The sequence below is a fragment of the Epinephelus fuscoguttatus genome, linkage group LG14, assembly GCF_011397635.1.
Source record: "Epinephelus fuscoguttatus linkage group LG14, E.fuscoguttatus.final_Chr_v1".
NCBI lineage: Eukaryota > Metazoa > Chordata > Actinopteri > Perciformes > Serranidae > Epinephelus > Epinephelus fuscoguttatus.
Window position 1 is genome coordinate 14,198,004 of NC_064765.1, and position 20,853 is coordinate 14,218,856.

Consider the following 20,853-nt stretch of genomic DNA (forward strand, 5'->3'; position numbering starts at 1 on the left):
ACAGACACAATATAAGATAGTGTAAATAATCCAGGGCCGCTTAAATTAGTTCTCTTTCTTTTCATTTGCACTGGTTGTCTTTGCACTTCTCATTAGTTGCAGTTGCTCTTTTCATATGCTCTTGTACAGTCACGGTCACAGACTCTCTCTACACCTTCTCCACCTTGCTACACTTGCGTTTTGAGTGTAATTCATTTGCCAAAAATGAGACAATATGCACAATAGACAAAGTTAAAGATGAAATTGACTGATAGCATCATTATTAATACTTTTATTTTTAATTTTCTGTATACATTGTGATAATATTGTTACTGTGAACTCTTTTGGCCACAATAATCATGGAGTAATAAGATATCATAAATGTAACTAATGGCTTTATAAGTGATTAATGTCTCATAAACAATAGGATCAACTTTTTGGTTGCCAGGTGACCATCAGTAAATATTAATAAGTCATTCATAAATGCTGATGAGTTTCTCATTGTCTCAGCAGAAAAGGGTTTATAAAAATATTGAAGTCAATATAACTGGCCATGCCTTATGAGAATACTTAATAAGTCATCTACAATTTAAAATCTTAAATAATTCATTGATAAAAAGGCCTTTATATTCATTTTTTTCTGAAGGTCAGAGGTCAGATGGTGCACTGGAGCTGTCTGTCTGATTAGTGTAGCTGAGGCACTAAATAGACAATGTGGCTGGTAAAAATCTGCAAGAGACAGTTTTACACAACCTGAATTAAAATGGCTGAAAACCGATCTGTAAGGCATCAACAACCAAGTTTTAACCATTAATAAAGCTTTAAAGTTACAACTTATAAACCATTATAAACAGTATTATATTTCAGTGCTTCTACTTAAACTGCAGTGTGTAGGATTGAGGGGGATATATTGGTAGAAATGGATATCTACATTGGGAGCAGGTCCTTATCGTTTTTGCATCAGCCATCGTAGTTGGCAGCCAATCCAAAACGTACTAAACAGCATAGGAGAAACACTGATTTTTAACTTTGTTTAGCTGCTTTTTTCAGTGTTTTTATGAGTTTAAATCAAAAGGTTTGTTTGTTTCGGGGAGGAGGAGACTTCTGCGAATAAAACAGCTCCCATTAAAAACCTTCCACATGTCTGGATTTTAAGTTATCAAAGAAAAAAGGTGGGCACACGTTAGCAGGTGCTGGGCTGGCGGCCTGTCTGCAATGAGCCAAACAGCACTGGAGAAACACTAATTTGTAACACAAAACTGCTTTATTTAGTGTTTTTACTGTTTTAATTCACCTGGTGTGATTGTTTCAGAGAGGAAGAGACCTCTGTGGGTATTTCAGCTGGTTGCAATCTGCAGTCCTCACCACTAGATACAACTAAATCCTTCATATTGCTCCTTTAAGTGTACTTTTGCTGTGCTTTGGGATGTCACTAAATACATCTTGTTACTGCAGCTGCTTTGTGCATCCTTGCAGTGTGTTTTTTGGTCAGTAACTTGACCTCTGACTGCTCCGGGGAAGCTGCTCAATGGTCAGCAGATCAGACTGTCATTTGGTTTTACTGGAAAGCCTGAGGGCATTCCTGCAGTGGCTTTAACGTTACTTTGCGTTTCCATTTCTTACCAGAACTTTTAATTCCCATTTTGAATTTGTAGCTTGTGTAAGATCCCACACACAGTGTTCTTATATCCCAAATTAACTTGGTATCTTTAAAAAAGTTAATTTTATTTCACTGAGTTTTTAAAGTCCTTAATACTACCTTTACTTGAGAATTATTTCCACCTTCACTGAGGAGCTTTTGTCTGTCAGGATGTCTCAGAGACGCATTAAATGATTTGCATGAAATTTGGTAGGTGGCTTAAGAGATTTGCGCCATCAGTCTTTGCTGAAACTTACTGAGGCTGGTGGCTCTTGCAAGTTCCACGTACGGATTGCAGAGTGGAGAAATATATTTTTACTTTATGGAGAGATCAAGGCTGTGGATGAACATATGGGAAAACTCTTCAACAAAGGCAGCGTCCAGCAGCGTTACGCTTTCATCTCAGGATGGTGATGGTGACGACCCCCTCCTCACTCCACTATCACCACCACCACCACCACCACTCCCTCCCACCCTCCCGGTAAAGTGATATCACACGGTGTAAAGCTGACACTGTCGCTCCCACCTCTGCTCTTCCCACCCCGCCCCACCGGGACCGGCGGCAGCGGGTGCCAAACCGCCCCCCGGGCTCCGCGCTGAGGACGCAGCCATGCCGAGCGGTGCCACTCAGCAGCCGGACCGCCGCCTCGTCTCATCCGTCTCCAGCGCTTCACACAGGAGGAGGAGGAGGATGATGATGCCATGAGATTTCCCACAGGCCCTCATTGGCACCTGGCTGTGAGTGAACCGGGGGGAAAGAAGGGATCACCGACGGCGGATAATGACGTGATGGTTCCGGTTGCAGAGCGAGCGCAGGGGGGCTCCGAGCGTCTTTAATGACCGGTGCTGGAGAGGAAACCACCGGACTTTTATTGTGTGTTGTGGACGAAGGAAACAGGACTGCAGTTATTAGAAAAAAGAAGACCCCATCTCTCAAACAGGTTGTTGAGATTTTCTCCAATTTAAAAGGTAAGGCTTTTACAATCATCTGGGCGCCACTTAGCGGCTCTGCGGATCAATTTATCCGCTTAATTGGATAGAAAGGAGGCTAATCAGTGATGTAACAGCTGCTAAATTGACCTCCAGCCGCCCATTCAGTGGAAACATTAGTTATGTGTGTGTCAGAAAAGTACTCATTCACGTGTTAATCTTGCAAAGAGGTTGCACATCCTGTAGTTTGGCATCACTTGCAATGATGTGTAGCCTGAATTAGTCACATAATCTGGACAATAAGGTGAGGACATTGATTTAAGGTGTTTTATATTATACACAGTAAGCTGCTTGCATGATGATGATAAAGAAATAGAAAGTGATTATTAGCAATTATCTTGCATGATTATGGCTATTTTTATGCATATTTAATGCAACATGATGTGTTAAATTTCAAACATGCTACTAAACTACAGTTAAACCAATTTATTAAATGTATAACCACTGCCTGAAAGTGAATGTGAGTCTGATAAATGCAGGAGTGATGAATGATATGATGATTCAGTGAATGAATTATGATGCAAGTGAACACAGGTCCATCTGACTCCCCTTCAAACAAACAAAAAGGCTCATTTACTATAGCTGCAGCGCTGCCCACATTGCTGCTGGGGCCCGAGGCGTCTTCTGATATTATAGCCACACTGATGTCATTTCTTTTTTTTGTTGCTTTCTTTCCCAGGGGGCTTTGCAGCACGGCCGAGGATGCTATCCCCCAGATGGTGACTTCTACAGGTAAGGGGTGTGTTTGCTTATTGGCATTATCCTTCTCTGTACACACACTGTTTGCCGTGCGGTGCCTCTGATCTCTGCTCTGCACCCCGGGGATCTCGCTCTGGGCGAACTGTGTAGCTGAAAGTGTTCACTAGTGTTTCAGCTCTCATATCTTGAACTCAGAGCTCTACAGCTCATTTAGATTTCTTTTCTAAGGCATTATCTGCACTGAATTTAACCCCTGCTCAGTCCCCACATCCTGTTTCTTATGTATTCAACCATAAATGATCCAAAATAAAGCAGGTAATTATGACACTCAAACACAAAATGAGACCAGAGTGAGTGTATGCGTTCGTTGTCAGTCATATGGAAAAAACGGATGACTGGATTCTGTTTAGACTATTTTAAAATGACTTTTCCTCCCCCCCTTTTTTCTCTCCCACTCCTTGCTGTCTTTGTTCCCTCCTGCTCGAGCAGTGGGTGTCTCTGTCCTAGATGTGGATGTGTTCCTCTCCTCACACGCTGAGATGAGTGCTTTCAGAGGCAGACGAGGCAGAAAAGTCCCGATTTTTACTACCTGGCTAAATTGCTCTGTGATGGAAAAATATTGTTAAAGGAATGATACTTGAATAATTGAAGCCCCAGGGCTTTAAATTTGCAGGGGACTCGCTGTGATTTCCAGCGCAAAGTTAGAGGCCACCTCAACAAAATATTCATATCATTATTTAAGAATGAATATATCAGGGAGCTGCTCAGGTACCGCCACACTCTCGCTCCAGCTCCTTTTCTCTCACCCTGCGTAAGGTCTCTGTTTTCCCATCCATTTCCTGGTGTAAAATCATCTCCCAGCTTCTCTGTTTCTTCCCTTTGAAACGGATTAAAACTCATTCACGTAATGACTCCGGCTCGAGCTAATGTCTTCTGGGAACCTAGAACAAGTTGCAGCTTTCATAATGATTTCTTAAATACCTATAACATACTGCCGCTTTCACATAGTTATTTATATTCTATTTATCTGCAGTGACACAGGATAACGCAGAAAAATCAATTGATAGGGTGATAAGCCAGAGGGATTTCAAGGAGATGCTCTGAAGAATATAATAGGAATAAAAACAGGCTGCGGCAATCAGTGGATAACTTGAGTAGCTGATTGACAGATATTAGTCAATTCATTGTTTAGAGGTGTAAAATGTTGAAATCGTCAGCTACTGTTTTAAACAGTATCATCAGTGAAAGTCAAAGCCAGCTCCAGTTTTGTCCATGTGGTGTTTCACCTTGCCATATTCGTGATTTTTGTGGCTTTCTCTTGGATGAGTGCAGCTTACGGTGTGGCACCCGGCTGCTTCCTTTTTATAAAGTCCTGACCTCACCTGCATGCTGCGCCTAGGAATGTGCAGATCATAGTAAAATGAGTAGAAGACGAGAAAATTCAGGCAGAGGGCAGAGTCTGTGTGGATAAATACAACGCCACACACTTCTGGTGCTTTTGTACGAGTCTTGTTTTTTAGGAAAATCCTGCGTAATGTATCTTTAAGGCCTTTGTCAATCGAAAATGACAACATTTGCTGGTTACAGGTTCTCAAAATATTAGATTTGCTGATTTTTTTTTTTTTCTGTTTTATATCATCGTCAGTGTTTTTTTTTTATTGCAAACTGTTGGTTGGTTAAAACAAATCATTTTAAGATGCCACTTTGGACTCAGCAATGGGCATTTTTCACTATTTTCTCAGAATATTTCTTTATAGCTGGTGTGAGCATAGCATAAAGACCGGAAAAAAGCTAGTCATCACAGTCAAAAGTTAAGACAATCTGGCATTGAGCTGCCAGATTATTTCCTGGGTAACCTGTGAGGGTGTGACGTGTACTCTGTAGTGTGTGTGTGTGGAGGGAAGCAGGTCTGTGACGTGGTGAAGATGGCAGGCGGCAAAGAGTGATGATAACAGTAGAATTAAGTGTCTGGATCAGTCCAGTTCTACTGTTAAACCTCATGAGAAGGCCATGTTTTTTGTTTTGTGGTGAAGACTGCAAGAAAGCCATTGCTGGTAAACGGCACCAGAACACTTCGCCATCCTTCCTTCTGCAGAGTGGTCCAGAAGCTAGACGCTGTTTACCAGCTGAAAATGAGCCATGCTAAAAACCAGTGTTAATAAACCAGTGTGTTCCCAACTACGGTTCGGAGCTGGTAAGCTGTCACTGAGAGAGGTAACACTAGGGTAAAAGGCTGAGCCAGTAACACCAGGAAGCCTCAGCCTCTGACAACAAGACTCCAAAATGTCACTGCTCCTGGACAAGAAATAGTCATGTAACCACAATGTGTCATTCTTACACTTTGCTTTTTATACTGATCAAAAGAACGAGATATAACGACTTCACTAGTCGGCTTTTAGGCTCTGACACACCAAGCTGACGGTCAGCTGTCGGTCTATGTTGGGCTGTCGGGGAGATCCTAGTCTTTGCAATGTGTAGCACACTATTGGCCCTTGTCGGCCTTTGTCAGCTTTTTTTCAGCCTATCAGCGTGTTGAATCGATGGAGCCTGTCAGTGAATAAAAAATCGTTCTGATTGGCAGTTCAGCTCAGTGCACAAGAAGAGAAACCAAAGTGAGGAAAGTAAACAAAGAGGTAGATTCAAGAGGGAGTGAGATCAAAAGAAACTTGTTCTGTAAGGTAAGATTATTTTTCTTTAGCCATTGAGCTCATTAGCAGAAACAGTTTGTGATGATTTGTGTACTGCTCACTGGCGCCTTTCTTTCAAAAGGGGATTGTATTGTTAATGTGCTAACTGGCTAACTAGCATCATGACGATATTCTGGTGTCCCTTTTTGAATGACAATTACAGACTACCGCTGTCTGCTGGTGTAGAGTTATTTCCTCTCATGCAGGTGCAGAACGTATGCACTGGTTGGCCGTTGACTGTAGTCTTGTGTAACTTTTTGGCAGAGACAGAAGGGGACACAGCAGTTGGCTTTCAATGCCACTATTTCTTTGATGTCAGTTTGGTGTGTCTGGGTCTTTAGAGGTGGTAGTAGCCTTTGGAGAAGGACAGGCTAGCTCATCCCCTCTGTTTCCAGTCTTTATGTTAAGCTAAGCTAACCCAGTGCTGGCTCCAGTTTATATTGAATGCATAGATATAACAGTGGTATATCTAACTCTCAACAAAAAAGCAAATAAGCATCTTTTCCAAAATGTCGAACTAGTCCTCTAACTTGTAGATAAAGTTGATTTCCCTGATTTAATTCTCCGTTCAAAGCTTCTCTAATTTTCCCGGTGCACTCAAGAATCACATGGGAGGATAAAAGCTCTTAATTTCAAAACACAAAATCATCACCACATCATCCCACGTGAAACTTCCTGGGGAGGCGTTTTTACCTCTCCAACTTTCGATTAGGGATATATTCAGCATGTGGATGTGGCAGTGTGTGTGTGCTGAATGAGCCGGTTGTTCACCCACGCATGCTGGTGTGTTTCTGTGCGTTTTGCATTTAGCTGACTGCTAGGATCATTTCATTTCCCACAGAGAAAACAAATTAAAATATGACACCTCTCTCAGCTGCCTCTCATCTCCTGCTTTTCACTGTGTCAAGAGACGACAGAACTGCTAAGTATAGTTCTGCGAGTGGAGTGTGAAACCTCTCCACCTCTCTCAACATTTCCAACATTATGAAGGTTGAAACTAGATTATGTCGTGGTAGCTTGAACAAAGGAATATAATCATATCACCACTCAACTGAGAGCAAATTAAATTACATAAATATCACAATATGGTAAATACATATAAAGTTCTGTTAACTGCTAGTAGCAGGAGCCACTGGTTTCTGCAGTATATTCTAATTTAAAAGTTTTCTCCCAGTGATACCCACAATGTTTCTCAAGATGGAAACATACCTGAGTCTCCTGGAAAATTCTGCAGGTTTGTGTTATGGCCCCAAGTTTTAATTATTTCCAAGAAGACCAATTTCTTCTGTCAGGTCGGCTTGGAAATTAGCTCGATGATAAAGGGCCGCAAGTATTGATTAATCAATTATACTCTCGATTGGGAGCCCAAGGCAACATTCAGATTGCTTCTTTTATCTTCAACAGTAAAACCTCAAAGGGAAACACCGTCTGAATTAAGAATTCCAATATGTTATTTTCATGGCCTAGAAAAGTTCAATCAATATTTGGAAAATGAGTTATTCTCTCTTAAAGCCAGAAACCAGGGAGTCTCAGGCTTGTTATATCATCAAGTGTAAAGTCTGGAGCTGCTCCATAGACAATGAATGGGAGCCTGATTTTGTGAACTCACAGACTGAGCTATAAATATGTTTTTTCTATAGTAGCTCGTTTAAATTAACTTCTTGGTAGAAAACCCTCATGTCACATCCATGAAATGAAACAGCAATAAGCAAATGCTGCCTTGATTAGTTTTTGGCCAAATAGAAAAATCAGTGTCAGTCTAAAGGTGCTTTCACACCTGCCCTGTTTGGTTCAGTTGAACTCATGTTGGTTTGCCCACTAAGTGTGGTTCGTTTGGGCAGGTATGAACAAAGCAATCACACTCGGGTGCGCACCAAAACAACCGGACCGAGACCTTCTTGAAGAGGTGGTCTCAGTCCAGTTACAAACGAACTCTTGTGTGTTTCATTCGTGGTGAGAACGCATTCTGACCTTGATCCGAACCAATTGTTGCATTGTTTGGGTTAAACATGAGCATGTTACAGTCCTGGAAGATTATTAATGTGCACCTCCTCCTGTACTGCCTTAATATGCACATTCAGCACATCCAATGCATCAAAACATTGTTTTCTAGTTGGAGCCGTGCCTCGTTTTCAAACTGTATGGTTTGACTAAAATGAACAATGACAGCAATATAGTCCACGATGAGCAGCGCTAAAATCAACCTGCGCAGTTGTCCCTCCATTGTGACATTAGAAAGTGTCACATTTATCTTGCAAGTGTACTCTTCTTCAACATTTTGTTTACTTTCTGGATTTTTCCTGTGTGGAAATTTTGACCAATCAAGAGCAGCTTTCTCGTGCAGGCATTTTATCTGGTCCGCTTGTAAATGCTGCCGTGAGAACACGAACCAACTCTAGGCAATTATAAAACTTTGGAACAAAATGAGTCCCTGATTCAGACCAAAGCAAGACAACTCTAGGTCTGAAAGCAACCCAAGTGTATGCTGTATTTAGAATATTTTCAACACTTTACCTTATCGTCACTCAGACAAGCCTTTTTGGCAAAGAACTGAAGCCGTTAATCTCAAAGCCACCAGAAAAAAAAAAATACTATTTTTACTTTGATTTTTACTTTGCAGAACATGGGAGTTGCTGTTCTACTGCTGCCTCAATCGGTTAGTGTGTAAGGTAAAGTGGATAAAATATTCTAAATATAGCACACACTTAAACTGCTGTTGATTTTCTTTTTAAGTGGCTAAAATACAGTTTTTGCTTCAGACCCCATCCACAGCAGTGCTCTGCTGAGCTTTCATGTCGGTAAATTTGTTTTAACAAAGACGGTAGCAAAGCAACACAGTACTTAAAATATACACAGCAGAAACTTCAGATAGGTTGGACCACCATGTTTAATTACATTAACATTACAATTACGGCTGAAAATTACAACAAAAATAAACAAGTTGCTGATTTTACATTTCTCCCCAGTTGAAATCAGTTGCCAGTAATCTACCCGGAAGTGACTGTTATTGTTAGCCCGACATCACAGTGACTTGGTCTATACATTCCCCCGGGTGCTCTCAGTAGCCCTTTTGACACTAAGATCGCTCTGTACAGCCGCTTAAAAGTCCTGTCTTTATGCCTCCCTTGCATTTTTACACAGAGCCAAACGATGGCAGCATCATTCCACTGCAGTATGTGATTATTCACTGCATCCCACAAATCAAAAGAGATGGGCCTGACATGTAACACTACAGCGCTGGCCTCTGGTGTGACATATAAGATACGTGTTGGGAGTGTTATCTTAACAACAACAATGGCATAACTTGTAATTCACAATCTTTTACGTCCCCTGTTGTATGGCAACTGATTTCGTCCTCTGCTGGGAGATTAAGGAGCTCCTGAAACTCATATTTTTTACCAATTTGCAGACATTTATGGATGCTTTTCTCCTCCTTTGAGTCAGCCGCAAACTGCTAACAGCTAACAGCTGCTTTTTAAATCTCCTGTGGTGGGTCGCTAACATCATACATAATCAATACATCATGATCATTCCATCCATGGTCACATCTTTCTGGCATTACATTTTACACAGACATCGTTTCGGGCCTGTTACTTCCTCCATTCCTGGCTCAGAGGCGAGACAACACTGCCCTCCCCCCTTCACAATCTTACCTTATATACGAGGCGGCATAACAGTGTGATATTCCCGCCTTGAACAGACAGTGTAAAAGTGGCAAGTGACATCTATATCATCTTTCCCAATTGATTGTCCACTGAGTTTTTGAATCAAGGAGAACTTGTTCATTATTACTAATATTTTTGGACTGTCTTAAATCATAGGAATAACATGTATGAATTTTAAAAATGGGTGTATACCCCTTTAAAAGTAGTGAGGTCCATTTACTAATTCATGTCCATGCATTTCATGCACGTGCTCCAACTGCAGGTCACCTCACACTGCAGAAAATGAGCAGGACCTTTACACAAGCTGCTGTGGACGTCAGCTAACTTCACCCATTGAACCTCTCTTTGTCTAATGCACACACACACACACACACACACACACACACACACACACACCAAACCTCTCAGCACTGCTTTTGTGCTTCAGTCAAAATCCCTGCAAATCTCAGGGATATGCATTTTCTTCAGCCTTTGTCTTGTTCAGAGAAAAATTGGATCTTTTCCTCACTGTCACTAAAGCTCATCTGACAGACGCACACTGTCTAACAGGAGTCTACTGGTCACCTGGGAGTCCTACACTTAATTACTTTAAGAAAGCTTTGTGTTGTAGAAATCAGATGCCTGTTGGCTCCTCTGAGACTTGTCTCATCCCCTTTCATCCCTGTCCCTTTTCCAACCCAGCACCTCGCAGGGATTTACGGCAGATCCTCTAACTCCTCTCAGGCCACAGGCTTCTTTTGTGATCTGAGGGTTGTTATATGTGTGTGTTTGCTAGGATTTGTGTTTGCGTGTGTTTCCCCAGTCGAATCCGACCGCTCTGAACCCACTGAGAGTCATATATGAACCGCACTGGTTAAGATACTCTGACAGCGTTAGAGTCGAGTCTCCCAACCTCTGTCACATGGCGTCTTTGTCTCTCCAGTCTGTTGGAAACTCTCTAATCTGAGGCTTTACCTCAACGCTCCCTTTCTAGCATAATTTGGCTGCATGTTAGTCAAAATGACTTATTTTTTTGTTCTGGGGAGATTCCATTGCTTTGTCTGTGTTGATATACATCACCGTCTCTGCATAAATTTGCTATAGTAGCTTCAGCAGTCCTGTCATGCCATGAAAGCCGAGGGAATTTAAAATGATAGACCAGGAGGGGGACGATGTAGAGGAGGATATGGCTAAAAGAGTGAATGGGTGACAGAGAGGGTAGGAAGCAATAGGAGGACTGAAGAGACATAAGATAGCGAGCTAGAGAGGGAAGAGACAGAGAAATGGGGAGCAAGAGAGGCTTCACATCGCTTTTAACGACATTATCGTGGCCCGTGGTGTATATAATTTAGTACGATGACGCAATGGAAGATACTGCACCGAGTGAGCTGTCTGAGAGGGAGGCTCACATGCTTATTTCAACACACACACATCTCTCTCTGTGACTGTTAAATTAGTCAGAGATCCATGTGCGTTCAGTGTTAAATGTTAAGATTTATGAGCCGAACTCTTATCCCACTACACTTTTTCAGGGACACGCCACATAATCAGTTTACATTTAGACAGCTGAAAAGCAAAAGAGGCACACAGGAAATAAATCTGTGCCTGGTTTTGGCTGTAGGAAAGGTGGCGAACTCAACAGTCAGGCAGCAGACCAAAACGACCCTAAACCAGCATTTGTTTGAACCCTCTGGCTGAGTCACGACAATCCCACAAGTGCCCGAGTGTTTAAACCATTTCATTAGGCAATAAGACTAAAACTCGCTGCAAATTACGGCCTTGGGATGCTCATAGCTTTTAGGAAATTACATTGATACACCAGTAATGAGAAGGAAGCTCGTCATTTTTTTAATCAATTTAATTGGGATAATGAAATGTTGTTCTTCCGTTGAGAAATATCTGGATGTTTTAGTTAATCAGCTCAAACAGTAGATAAACAAAGTCATCTAGTGTTGTAATTACTATAATGGCAGTGCTTAAAATGAATAATTCTGCCTGAACTCAACCATACAAATTGGGTCTAAATCCTGCATTTCATATACTGATATGAGAAGTAATTCTGTCTCAGCACGTTCATTTCTGGATCGTGTGTTTATTTGGCGTTTTAATGCGAACGCCAGTAAAAATAAATCAAGGCATTATTCGCACACACATTCTATCACGCGGCTAATTTATTGCTTTGTGTCAGATAGACTTGTTTATAAGGTCTGTTTGAGGCAGGACAGAACGTTTGCTGTGTGCAGGGAAAGTAATTATGTGTGCAGCATCTTGATTTCTTCATTTGCACCATTTTTGCTCCTCTGTGACTCTGCCAATCAGAGCTATTTGTTTAAGATTATTTACCTGCAATGCAGAGCAAACGCTTGAGGAATTTAGAAATCCCAACACTTGGCTGTAATTTGCCAGTAAGTGTTTGTGCATGCATCTATATATTTTCTTTACTAAACTATGTCTTCAAGGTGTCTTATATGCTCTCATCAGTATGTATGTTTTGACTGATGTATTTGTGTATCAGTATCACATCCAGGAGATCACATTAATACCCATGCAGCTTTGAGAGGTGCTTTTGAATCGGTCACAGTGAACCAGAAACGACAGGAGATGCACCTACGAATCAGATTTAGTATGCTGAAGCAGTACTTCACATATGCATATAACATAATGGCCATATGGCCTGTGTGCGCAGTCGGTGCTGCTGCATTCAGCATGCTAATCTTCATCCTCAGTGTCTGTTTGCCAACCAAAGTGGTTCTGTTGGATCTCAGTCACAACTCACAGTCGCAGCTTTTAAGATTCCTGTCGTGTGTCTAGTTATGTAAAATGGATACCTTTATTCATGGATCTTATTGTGGGTCCAGATTCCCTGTCGTATGAAACAGCGGATGATTTACTTTATATACACTAGTGCTGCAACCATAGACTGTATAAAATAAGTGGATGTAACCTGACGTAGGACTGTTGTTAGAAAGTGAAGTCCCTTAAACCTGCATTGTCTCTAATAGCCAGAAGGGGGCCTGGGTGGGTGTGTCTGTTGCCCGTCAGCATTAAATTCACGGGCAACAGCTCTGGAGGACATTCCTGCAGTCAGCATGCCAATACATGTCTCCCTCAAAACATGTGAAATCTATGGCATTGTTTTACTGCACATTTTAGATGGTCTTTTATTGCGAATGTCCCAAGGCACACCTGTGTAGTAATGATGCTGTTTAATCAGTGTCTTGATATGCCACACCTCTGAGGTGGATGGATTATCACGGAAAAGGAGAAGAGCTAACTAACAAAGATCTTAACAAATTTGTGCTCAAAATGTGAGAGAAATAAACCTTTTTTTTGTGCATAGAAAGAACATCTTGGGGAGAAATTGGAGCAAAAACAGAAGTGTTGTGTTAACATATTTGTTCAGTGTAGCTCCAGCTTCTCAACTGTGAGAATTTGCTGCTTTTCTGCGTCTCATATCATTGTAAATTGAATACCTGGGAGTTTCTGGACTGTGGTTGAACTCAATAAACAATTTTGAGGTGCATCACTTAAAGCTCTGGTGACTTGTACCCCTCACTATTCATTATTTTCGACATCTCAGAGGATAAGCAATTCCTTTTCATGAGCTGAAATACAAAGAAAAGCAAGACTGAACAAATGAAACTATTTTGTCTGCTTGTAATGCAACATGAAAGCAGATAGTACTGTTTTTCTATGCCTATGACTTTAAAGGGAATGAATAAGGTATATGACAGTAATCATCAGCTGTAACCCTGTATTTCTTCCATGAACTCTTGACAGATGCTTCTTTCTTTGCTGCAGGAGTTCCAGTGCGAGGAGGTTTTGAGAGTAACCATCCACAGCCCTGTCATGGTTTCCTACCTTCTCACACTCCTCCATCTCTGCATCTCCCGCTGTCTTCTAATGTAAGTGTTCATCTCTTCTATTAGCTTAAAAGGCAACACATTTTTAGCCAAAAGGGTCCACAGGAGAGTTTCAGTTCAATATTTTAGGAAATAGGCTTGTTTGTTATGTCTCTGAGAGTCAGATGAGAAGATCAATACCACTCTCATGTCTGTGTGTAGTACACAATTGTGGCTGAGGGGCAGTTAGTTTAAAGGGACAGTTCAAAACACATATTTTCCTCTTACCTGTAGTGCTATTTATCAATCTAGATTGTGAGTTGTCAAGTGCTGGAGATATCGGCTGTAGAGATGTCTGCCTTCTCTTGAACATAATTGAATTAGATGTCACTTACTTTGTGGTGCTCAAACCGCCAAAAAAATACATTTGAAAAACTCCACAGCAATGTCTCCAGAAATCATGACCCTGTTACTCAAGATAATCCACAGACCTTGTTGTGAGCAGTTTGGTAGAAAGAAAATAGTTCCTACACGAAACTGCTCAAACAACAATGTGTGTTAGTAAGTTTTAGAGGTGTTGTTAGGTGTATTTTAGCCGTAACCCCCAGCTGCCAGTCTTAATGCAAGTTAAAGAGACAGGTCACCCCAAAATCAACTGTTGGAGATATCAGATAGATATTTTAGAGATGTCTGACTTCTCTTTAGTATAATGGAGTTAGACAGCACTCAGCTTGTGGTGCTCAAAGCACCAAAACAATACTTTTAAAAACTCAACAGCAATGTCTCTTTCTAGAAATCATGACCCAGTTACTCGAAATAATCCACAGACCTTGTCGTTTGAGCAGTTTCATGTAGGAACTATTTTCTTTCTACTGAACTACACCAGCCAACTGTATCACCGCACAAAAGGAAACGTGCATCTGCTCATGGATGAGAGGCTAGTTGCAGCATGAGATGTAAGCATTAATGGCATCCTTGTCAACTGAGCTGTAACATCAGCTAGCTCAGCAGTGCTAGGTGTATTGTTTGGGGGCTTTGAGCCCTACATTTTGAGTGCTATCCCGTTCCTTTATAAGAAGGCAGACATCTTTACGACATCTATCTGATATCTCCATCACTCTGCAACTTGATTTTTGGATGAACTGTCCCTTTACTTAGCATAAAGACTGCAGCATGGGGTAACGGCTAAAATACACCTAACAGCACCTCTGTAACTTAATTTAATTTGTTAATATACAGAAATGAAACATGGTGAGTGGCCGGAGTCCTCCGCCCATCTGCTGGCAAAAGTCTGCAGGAATATGCAAAGTCATTGAAGTATGCCCAGTGGACCTCTGCCGGCAATTGTATGGGGAGGCCAAGGCGCCAGTGGCACTTGGTAGCCACATTCACCTACACTGCCAACACTGGGATGACATGGAGCTGGTTGAAAATCAATTAAGTTTGCCTTTAACTCTCTTTATAGGTGCCATATATTAACTAAATTAATTGTATTAGTGTTAATACTGGGTTAACACTTTGTTGACACTTGCAACTCTTTTAACCAGCTGTCGTAGCTGTCAGAACTTAGTGATATCTCAGACTCTGATTTGCAACTTGGATCTGATGTGAACAAGTTTTCTGGCTTTGTTACCCAGAAAAATGGTCTGAATATGTTGTGAATGTGGTTTAGCGCTCAAAGAGTGGTATCAAGCTCATCTCGCTCTCAAAAAGTAAGTGAATATGAGGATAAACAGAACAAGTGCAAATGCTCCCTCACAGAGGATGAGGGCTCAGTGACTGGATGGGAATGAAAATAATGTGAACCCATCTGAACACCATCTTGAAGTTTTTATGTTGTATATCTTGTGTTTTGTCCTTTAACATCTTCGAACCATGTTGGAAAGAGGTGTTTTCACTTTAACATGTTATGTAATCAGTAAATAAATCATAACTCAAAATTAGGAACAAGTGGTGTTTATGTCTCCTGCAGAGTTATAGAGACTTGTAGCATCTCTGTCAAGCTGTCAAACTGTCAAGCCGGTTTTTCCTTACTCTATCATCTATCTGTATCAGTGAGGCCCGAAACATCCCCAGCTGTCTGATAACAGCTGCATGATAACCAACTACTTACAACATGTTTCATCAGTTGAGGTTACATCATGATGTTACATGAAGATACTAATTCAGCCTACATTGGTTATCTTTGCAGGCATTATAGAAACCTTTGTTGGACGTAAGTACACTGAATATTTTCAAGTCAATTTTAGTTTAATCTCTATCAGCACTACTGCAATCAAGATGTCTAATGAGATAATTTCTCTGTTGTCGTCACTCTTGTTCTCTGTCTTCAAACTTCCATCTCTTTCTCTTGCTTTTATTTCTCTGTGTCTCCCTCTGAAGGGTTTGATGGAGAGCTGGTCGAATGTCAGCGGGAACTATTGTTATATCCGGAGGAATTCTCGCCGGAGTGATACTGCTGTGCATTGTAGCAGTGCTCTGTTACTGTAGACTCCAGGTACCACTGTGTCACTTTGTATGTGTGTGTGCTTCAGTCATTGGAAGAAAAAGGATGATAAAAAAAAAAGCTGTACTATTACAGTTGTTTCCACACCAGTTTGTCAGACTAGTTCCAGCCTAGTCAGACAAGCATGAACTGATGAAGCCTCTTGGATAAGAGCTGAAACGTCTTTTAAGACAAAACCAAGTCCAGTTGCGTTCGATTCAGTTGCCTTGAGATGGACTCTACCCAGGACCGTTTACTTCTGAAGAACCCTTTTGTTTTTTGAAGAAAGGGTTATTCAAGGGTTCTTCATAAGAAACCATTTAATCCAAAAAACCCTTTCTGGATGAGAGAGTCTCTTCAAGTACAGGTGTTCAAATGTTGACGCCTGTTTCAAATGGCATTTTAAAATCTAGATGTATCTAAAATCTCTTCATGAATTCACTTGATTTATGTTCTGCCATAGTTGATATCTTGAACATTAGACGATGCCATACATTACCACATGGTCTCCCTGCTTGGCATTTTGTATTCAGTTTAATTTGTACATGAGTTTCGGTTTCCAACCCTGCTGCAGCCTTGAAATAGTAAAGACTGTAGTAGTAGTGACTTCACAAAATCTCCACCCCCTAAAATGTGACTTTGAACCATGAGTGTTGTGGGTTAGGCTGGACCACATCAGCCATGGCCCTTTTGGAGCCTCATGAAGCCTAAGGATTCTAGACGTAGTTCTCCTGGCCCCAGGGTAACCTGTCAAACTAGAACCATGATTAGTAGGAGAGCGCTCTATGGGTAATGTAGTCAGTTACTGCTTGTAGGATGCTTTCACACCTGCCCTGTTTGGTTTGGTTCACTCAAACTCAAGTTTGTTTGCCCCCCAGGTGCAGTTCATTTGGGCAGGTGTGAACACAGCAATCGCACTTGGGTGTGCACCAAAATAACCAGACCAAGACCTTCGAGAAGAAACCCTTGGAATATGATTGGTTTCTCAGTAGAACCCCCCCTAGGTGGGTTCTTGTGAGGCTTTTGGGTGCAGCCATTATATCACAGACGGACTCTGTGTTTAACCTCTGACAGGGGGTTCTGGGTGGAACCTTTTAGAGATGGTTCAATGTCCAATGTTGGGTTCTTGGTAGACCTTTAAACCTTTAAATAGGCTCTACCGGGAACCAAAAAGGTTTCTCTTATGGGGGCAAGCCGAAGAACCTTATATGATTCTAGTTAGGTCTTATATTTATAAGGGTGTGGTTTACTAGCAGTAGTTGGGACTTCTGGCACAGCCTCACTTCCTTCCTTGTGTGTCCTCCGCAGTATTACTGCTGTAAGAAGAATGATTCTGAGGTGGACATGGGCTCTGTGGTGGGAGCGGACCCTCTCTCTCACTTTCCCTGCAACGCTTGCAACGCCCTCGCCATGGACGGCGCGGCTATCACCCCCGTCTCTCTGGATCAGCTGGACACGGGTTCTCACCACAACCACTGCCCCACCTGCTCACCGTACTCCCTCCGCTCTGGACTCACTGACGACATGCGTAACGGAGGGGAGCGTCTGGGCTTCCACACCTACTACGAGAACCCTCTCCCGCTGTCTGGCAACCCGCAGGGCTCCTCCGCTCTGAGCTACTACAGTCCCCCGGACGTGTTTCCTCCCCCGCCACGCCCCTACAGCACCCAGGTCTGACCTCAGCTGCACCCTAAAGACACACTCACACATATAGAAAACCTACTGACATTCACACACGAGCACATGCCCTGTTGTTGGGGACTAAATTCAGGCGATGGATTTTGATACAGCACAATGACACACATTACTGTACATGCTCACTGCCGCCAGATTCCAGACTCAGCCGTCCATGGGAGTGACCTATAAACTGAGCCCAGTGACAGAGACTTTGTGTGGGCGACGAATCCTTGGACCAAACCCATGGAGAGCTGCTGACAGCAGCATGAAACAGTGTTAGATCAGCAGGGAAGTGGAACATAACTCTTGTAGAACCTCATTTTGTTTCACACAAGACCAGATCACATGCGGTACTAAAGTGTGTCTAAATTTAGGTGTGAATGCACACTGATGGACTGGACTGATGCATCTCATTAGCAACTTTTGAAGGTGGTCAGGGACACGTGTGACCATGCATCTCGGGAAGTGTGACTACAGAAGGGTACCCAGGCAGCCAAGTCTTGTGGTGACTTCTTGTGTAGGTGCTAGGGATGAGCAATTCCCATAAGCCATGTCAATGATTGATTTATGATTATCAATTAATTACGAAAAGAATATAAAATCCATAGCCCCCCCCTCAAAAAAGCTACCGTAGAGCAATCTTTTTGCACCATGTGGTTAAACAAAAATAACTTACAGAATAATTTCCATTCATTTCCAAGGAAGTTTTTTGGATGTAACTGTGTAATTTAATTATAATCATAGTAATTATAGAAATGTCCTTGAACAAAAAACTGAAACCAAGTAAATATGAAATATATATGTTTAATTGTACGCTTGCTTGTTCACATTTTTCGCATGTTCAGATCTACTAAAAAACCTCTCTAGGTTACACCAGCAATTAATTAGAATTAGTAAAAAGAAATTTAAAAAATTGGAATTGAACACAGTCTTCATTTTGCCTACACCTATTTAAATAAATCATTTAGGAAACTTAGTGGGGAAATATTAGGAAGTTATTATTTTTATGGACCCATAAATTACAGTATTACAACATTTTCTGATCTTGCGTCAACTGCTTTTATTCACAAATGACACCAACAAAAATTTAAAGTTACATGATCTTAAAGAAACTAGACTGAACACTTTGAAAATCAAAGTTCAGCTTATTTTGAAACCTACAAATGCCTCACAAGTAAAAACAGAGTGGGCCAACCTGTCGTCTAGTGGTTCTAGTATGACGAACTTCCAAACCCATGAAAGATAATTTGCCTTTGTAAAACACCTTCGATAAGGTCTTTAAGTCAATAGCCAAGACGGGATGGAATAGCCACGAAAATCCTCTTCTCAGGCTGATTGGCTGGGGACATACAAGTTATTTTGTTAAGCACCAGCCATAGTTTTAAAATAAATGAGAGCTGGGAGGTGACGTGGAGAAGTAGATGCGGTTGGTTGTAGGGATGGGCGTGAGTGCTCGACTTGGATGTCAGTACTCAACATAAAGAGTAATCACAGCATAAATTGACCTTGTTCTATATTAAAAGTTTACGTTTTATTTTGGACAGGATGCAGTGACGTAACTGTTGTCTTTGAATGTCTGCAAAGATCCATAGAGCAAATATGATAGATCTGCTCAGCTGCAGATAACGTTCAGCATTTTCAGTAAGACATCTCTTGAGCGACCGCCGACCGGGCATAAGAGTGATGTTTGGAAGTACATCGACAAAGTTAATGATATGAATGTGTAGTGCTATGAAACATTAAACTTGTGTATGATGACAAATCTCTACAGTCTGTGCAGCGCAGAAAGGAAGGCTAACCCTAAAATCTAATTGCATTTTCACTTTGGTTAGATTTTTACCTGCTAGTATCTGATAATAATTTAATGTGAGTACTCGATTATGGAAATGATTTAAATTGCCCATCCCTGGTCTGTTGTAGCTTGGTCTTTACAGTTTGCCTCCGGTATCAGCCCAGTGACCAGAAGAAAATGTTTGTATTATATGTTTCTGCAAACCACAAATCCATTACATTCACATGTTTCATGTGTGTCATATAAGCATTTCTAAAGTAACGTCAGTGTTTCCCACTGAATTACAGTCTGTGTGGCAGTAGCTGACGACGACGACGACAGGTGGGTGGGTGTTTGGGGGTATATCCTCCCGTGTCCCCTCTCCCAGCAAGCATTTTTTGGTTTAAAAAACGTCTAATAGCCGTCTACATGAAAACCTGATGTCTAGGCTAAATCACGGCTGAATTTGGGCTGTCAGTGAAAATTTGGTAGACGTCTAACCATAGCCAAAGTGTATACGTCATCAATTATACAGCTATGTAGAGACCATGTCCAAAAAATGGAGATAAACATATTTTAATTACTGTTGCTCTCCATACGTAATTGAATATCATACCGCACGCCATCTGCAATGGCGAACATTACATTTAATCAGTTTCAAAGTTAAATCGGCTAGATTTGGGTTACATGTAGCTAGACTAAATCGGAGCTAAATATAGCCAATACGTTTAAATCACGAGTATTGCTTGCTGGGCTCTAAACTCTGAGGTTTGTGCAGGTCCATGATCGCAGACAAGCAGAACTCTTCAAAAGTTCAGTGTTTTTCCTCAGCAGCTTGTGGAGCTCTGAGTAGCATGGTGGATAATTGATCAGTTGATCCAATCAGAGCTGAGCAGGTCAGATTGATGGATAAGAGGCCCAGCTGCTGCAGAGGAATAGGGCAATGAACAGAACGGTTGCTCTGTGCTGCACAGATGTGGAGCTCTGAATATCTGAACGGTATATATATTCCAAAAGTGTTCCCAATAAATGGTCCAGATACAGAAATAGAAAATCAAAACCTGGCGGCAGATATTTTGATCGTGGCAGCCTGAAACAAATAAATGAGTGGGAAACCCTGGATATAATTTATATTTGCTGATTTTTGCCATCAGGAGGTGGAGGGGATGGCGGATGGCTTGTCATCAATGCCAGTGGTTCCCAACTGGTGGGTCGCAGTCCAAAAGTGGGTTGCAGGTCCATTCTGAATGAACATGTCAAATTTGTTTAAAAAAAACAAAAAAAAAACACTTTATTTGGAGTACAGTGAATTTCCAGCACTGTTTCCTGCCGTAAAATGAGTGAGAGAACAGACAGCTACTTGACAGAGACAGCAAACTTACTTGACGTCATGGCCAAACACAAGTATGACGCTGAATATATTAAACTGTGTGGACCTTG

The 20,853-nt window shown here is 41.5% G+C and overlaps 1 protein-coding gene across 2 annotated transcripts; it reads left to right on the forward strand.

Annotated features, from left to right (window-relative positions):
• The first annotated feature begins 2,190 nt into the window (after positions 1–2,190).
• Positions 2,191–17,649, forward strand: LOC125900703 (protein FAM163A-like). Of its 2 annotated transcripts, XM_049595877.1 has the most exons (6): positions 2,191–2,587; positions 3,288–3,340; positions 13,440–13,543; positions 15,672–15,695; positions 15,863–15,977; positions 17,274–17,649. In XM_049595877.1, the coding sequence occupies exons 5-6, from the start codon at positions 15,885–15,887 to the stop codon at positions 17,640–17,642; spliced, it is 462 nt and encodes a 153-aa protein (XP_049451834.1). In that variant the 5' UTR covers positions 2,191–2,587; positions 3,288–3,340; positions 13,440–13,543; positions 15,672–15,695; positions 15,863–15,884; the 3' UTR covers positions 17,643–17,649. The 2 variants fall into 2 exon arrangements, with proteins under 2 accessions (XP_049451834.1, XP_049451835.1); XM_049595878.1 differs by lacking the exons at positions 2,191–2,587; positions 3,288–3,340; positions 15,672–15,695 and having other exon boundaries at positions 13,529–13,543.
• Positions 17,650–20,853: the final 3,204 nt, after the last annotated feature.

Bases quoted from the DNA above. Each gene is read 5' to 3' on its own strand.
- LOC125900703 (XM_049595877.1), top strand. From the start codon at position 15,885: ATGTCAGCGGGAACTATTGTTATATCCGGAGGAATTCTCGCCGGAGTG. The intron at 15,978-17,273 runs GTACCACTGTGT...TGTCCTCCGCAG, and splicing joins TCTGTTACTGTAGACTCCAG to TATTACTGCTGTAAGAAGAA.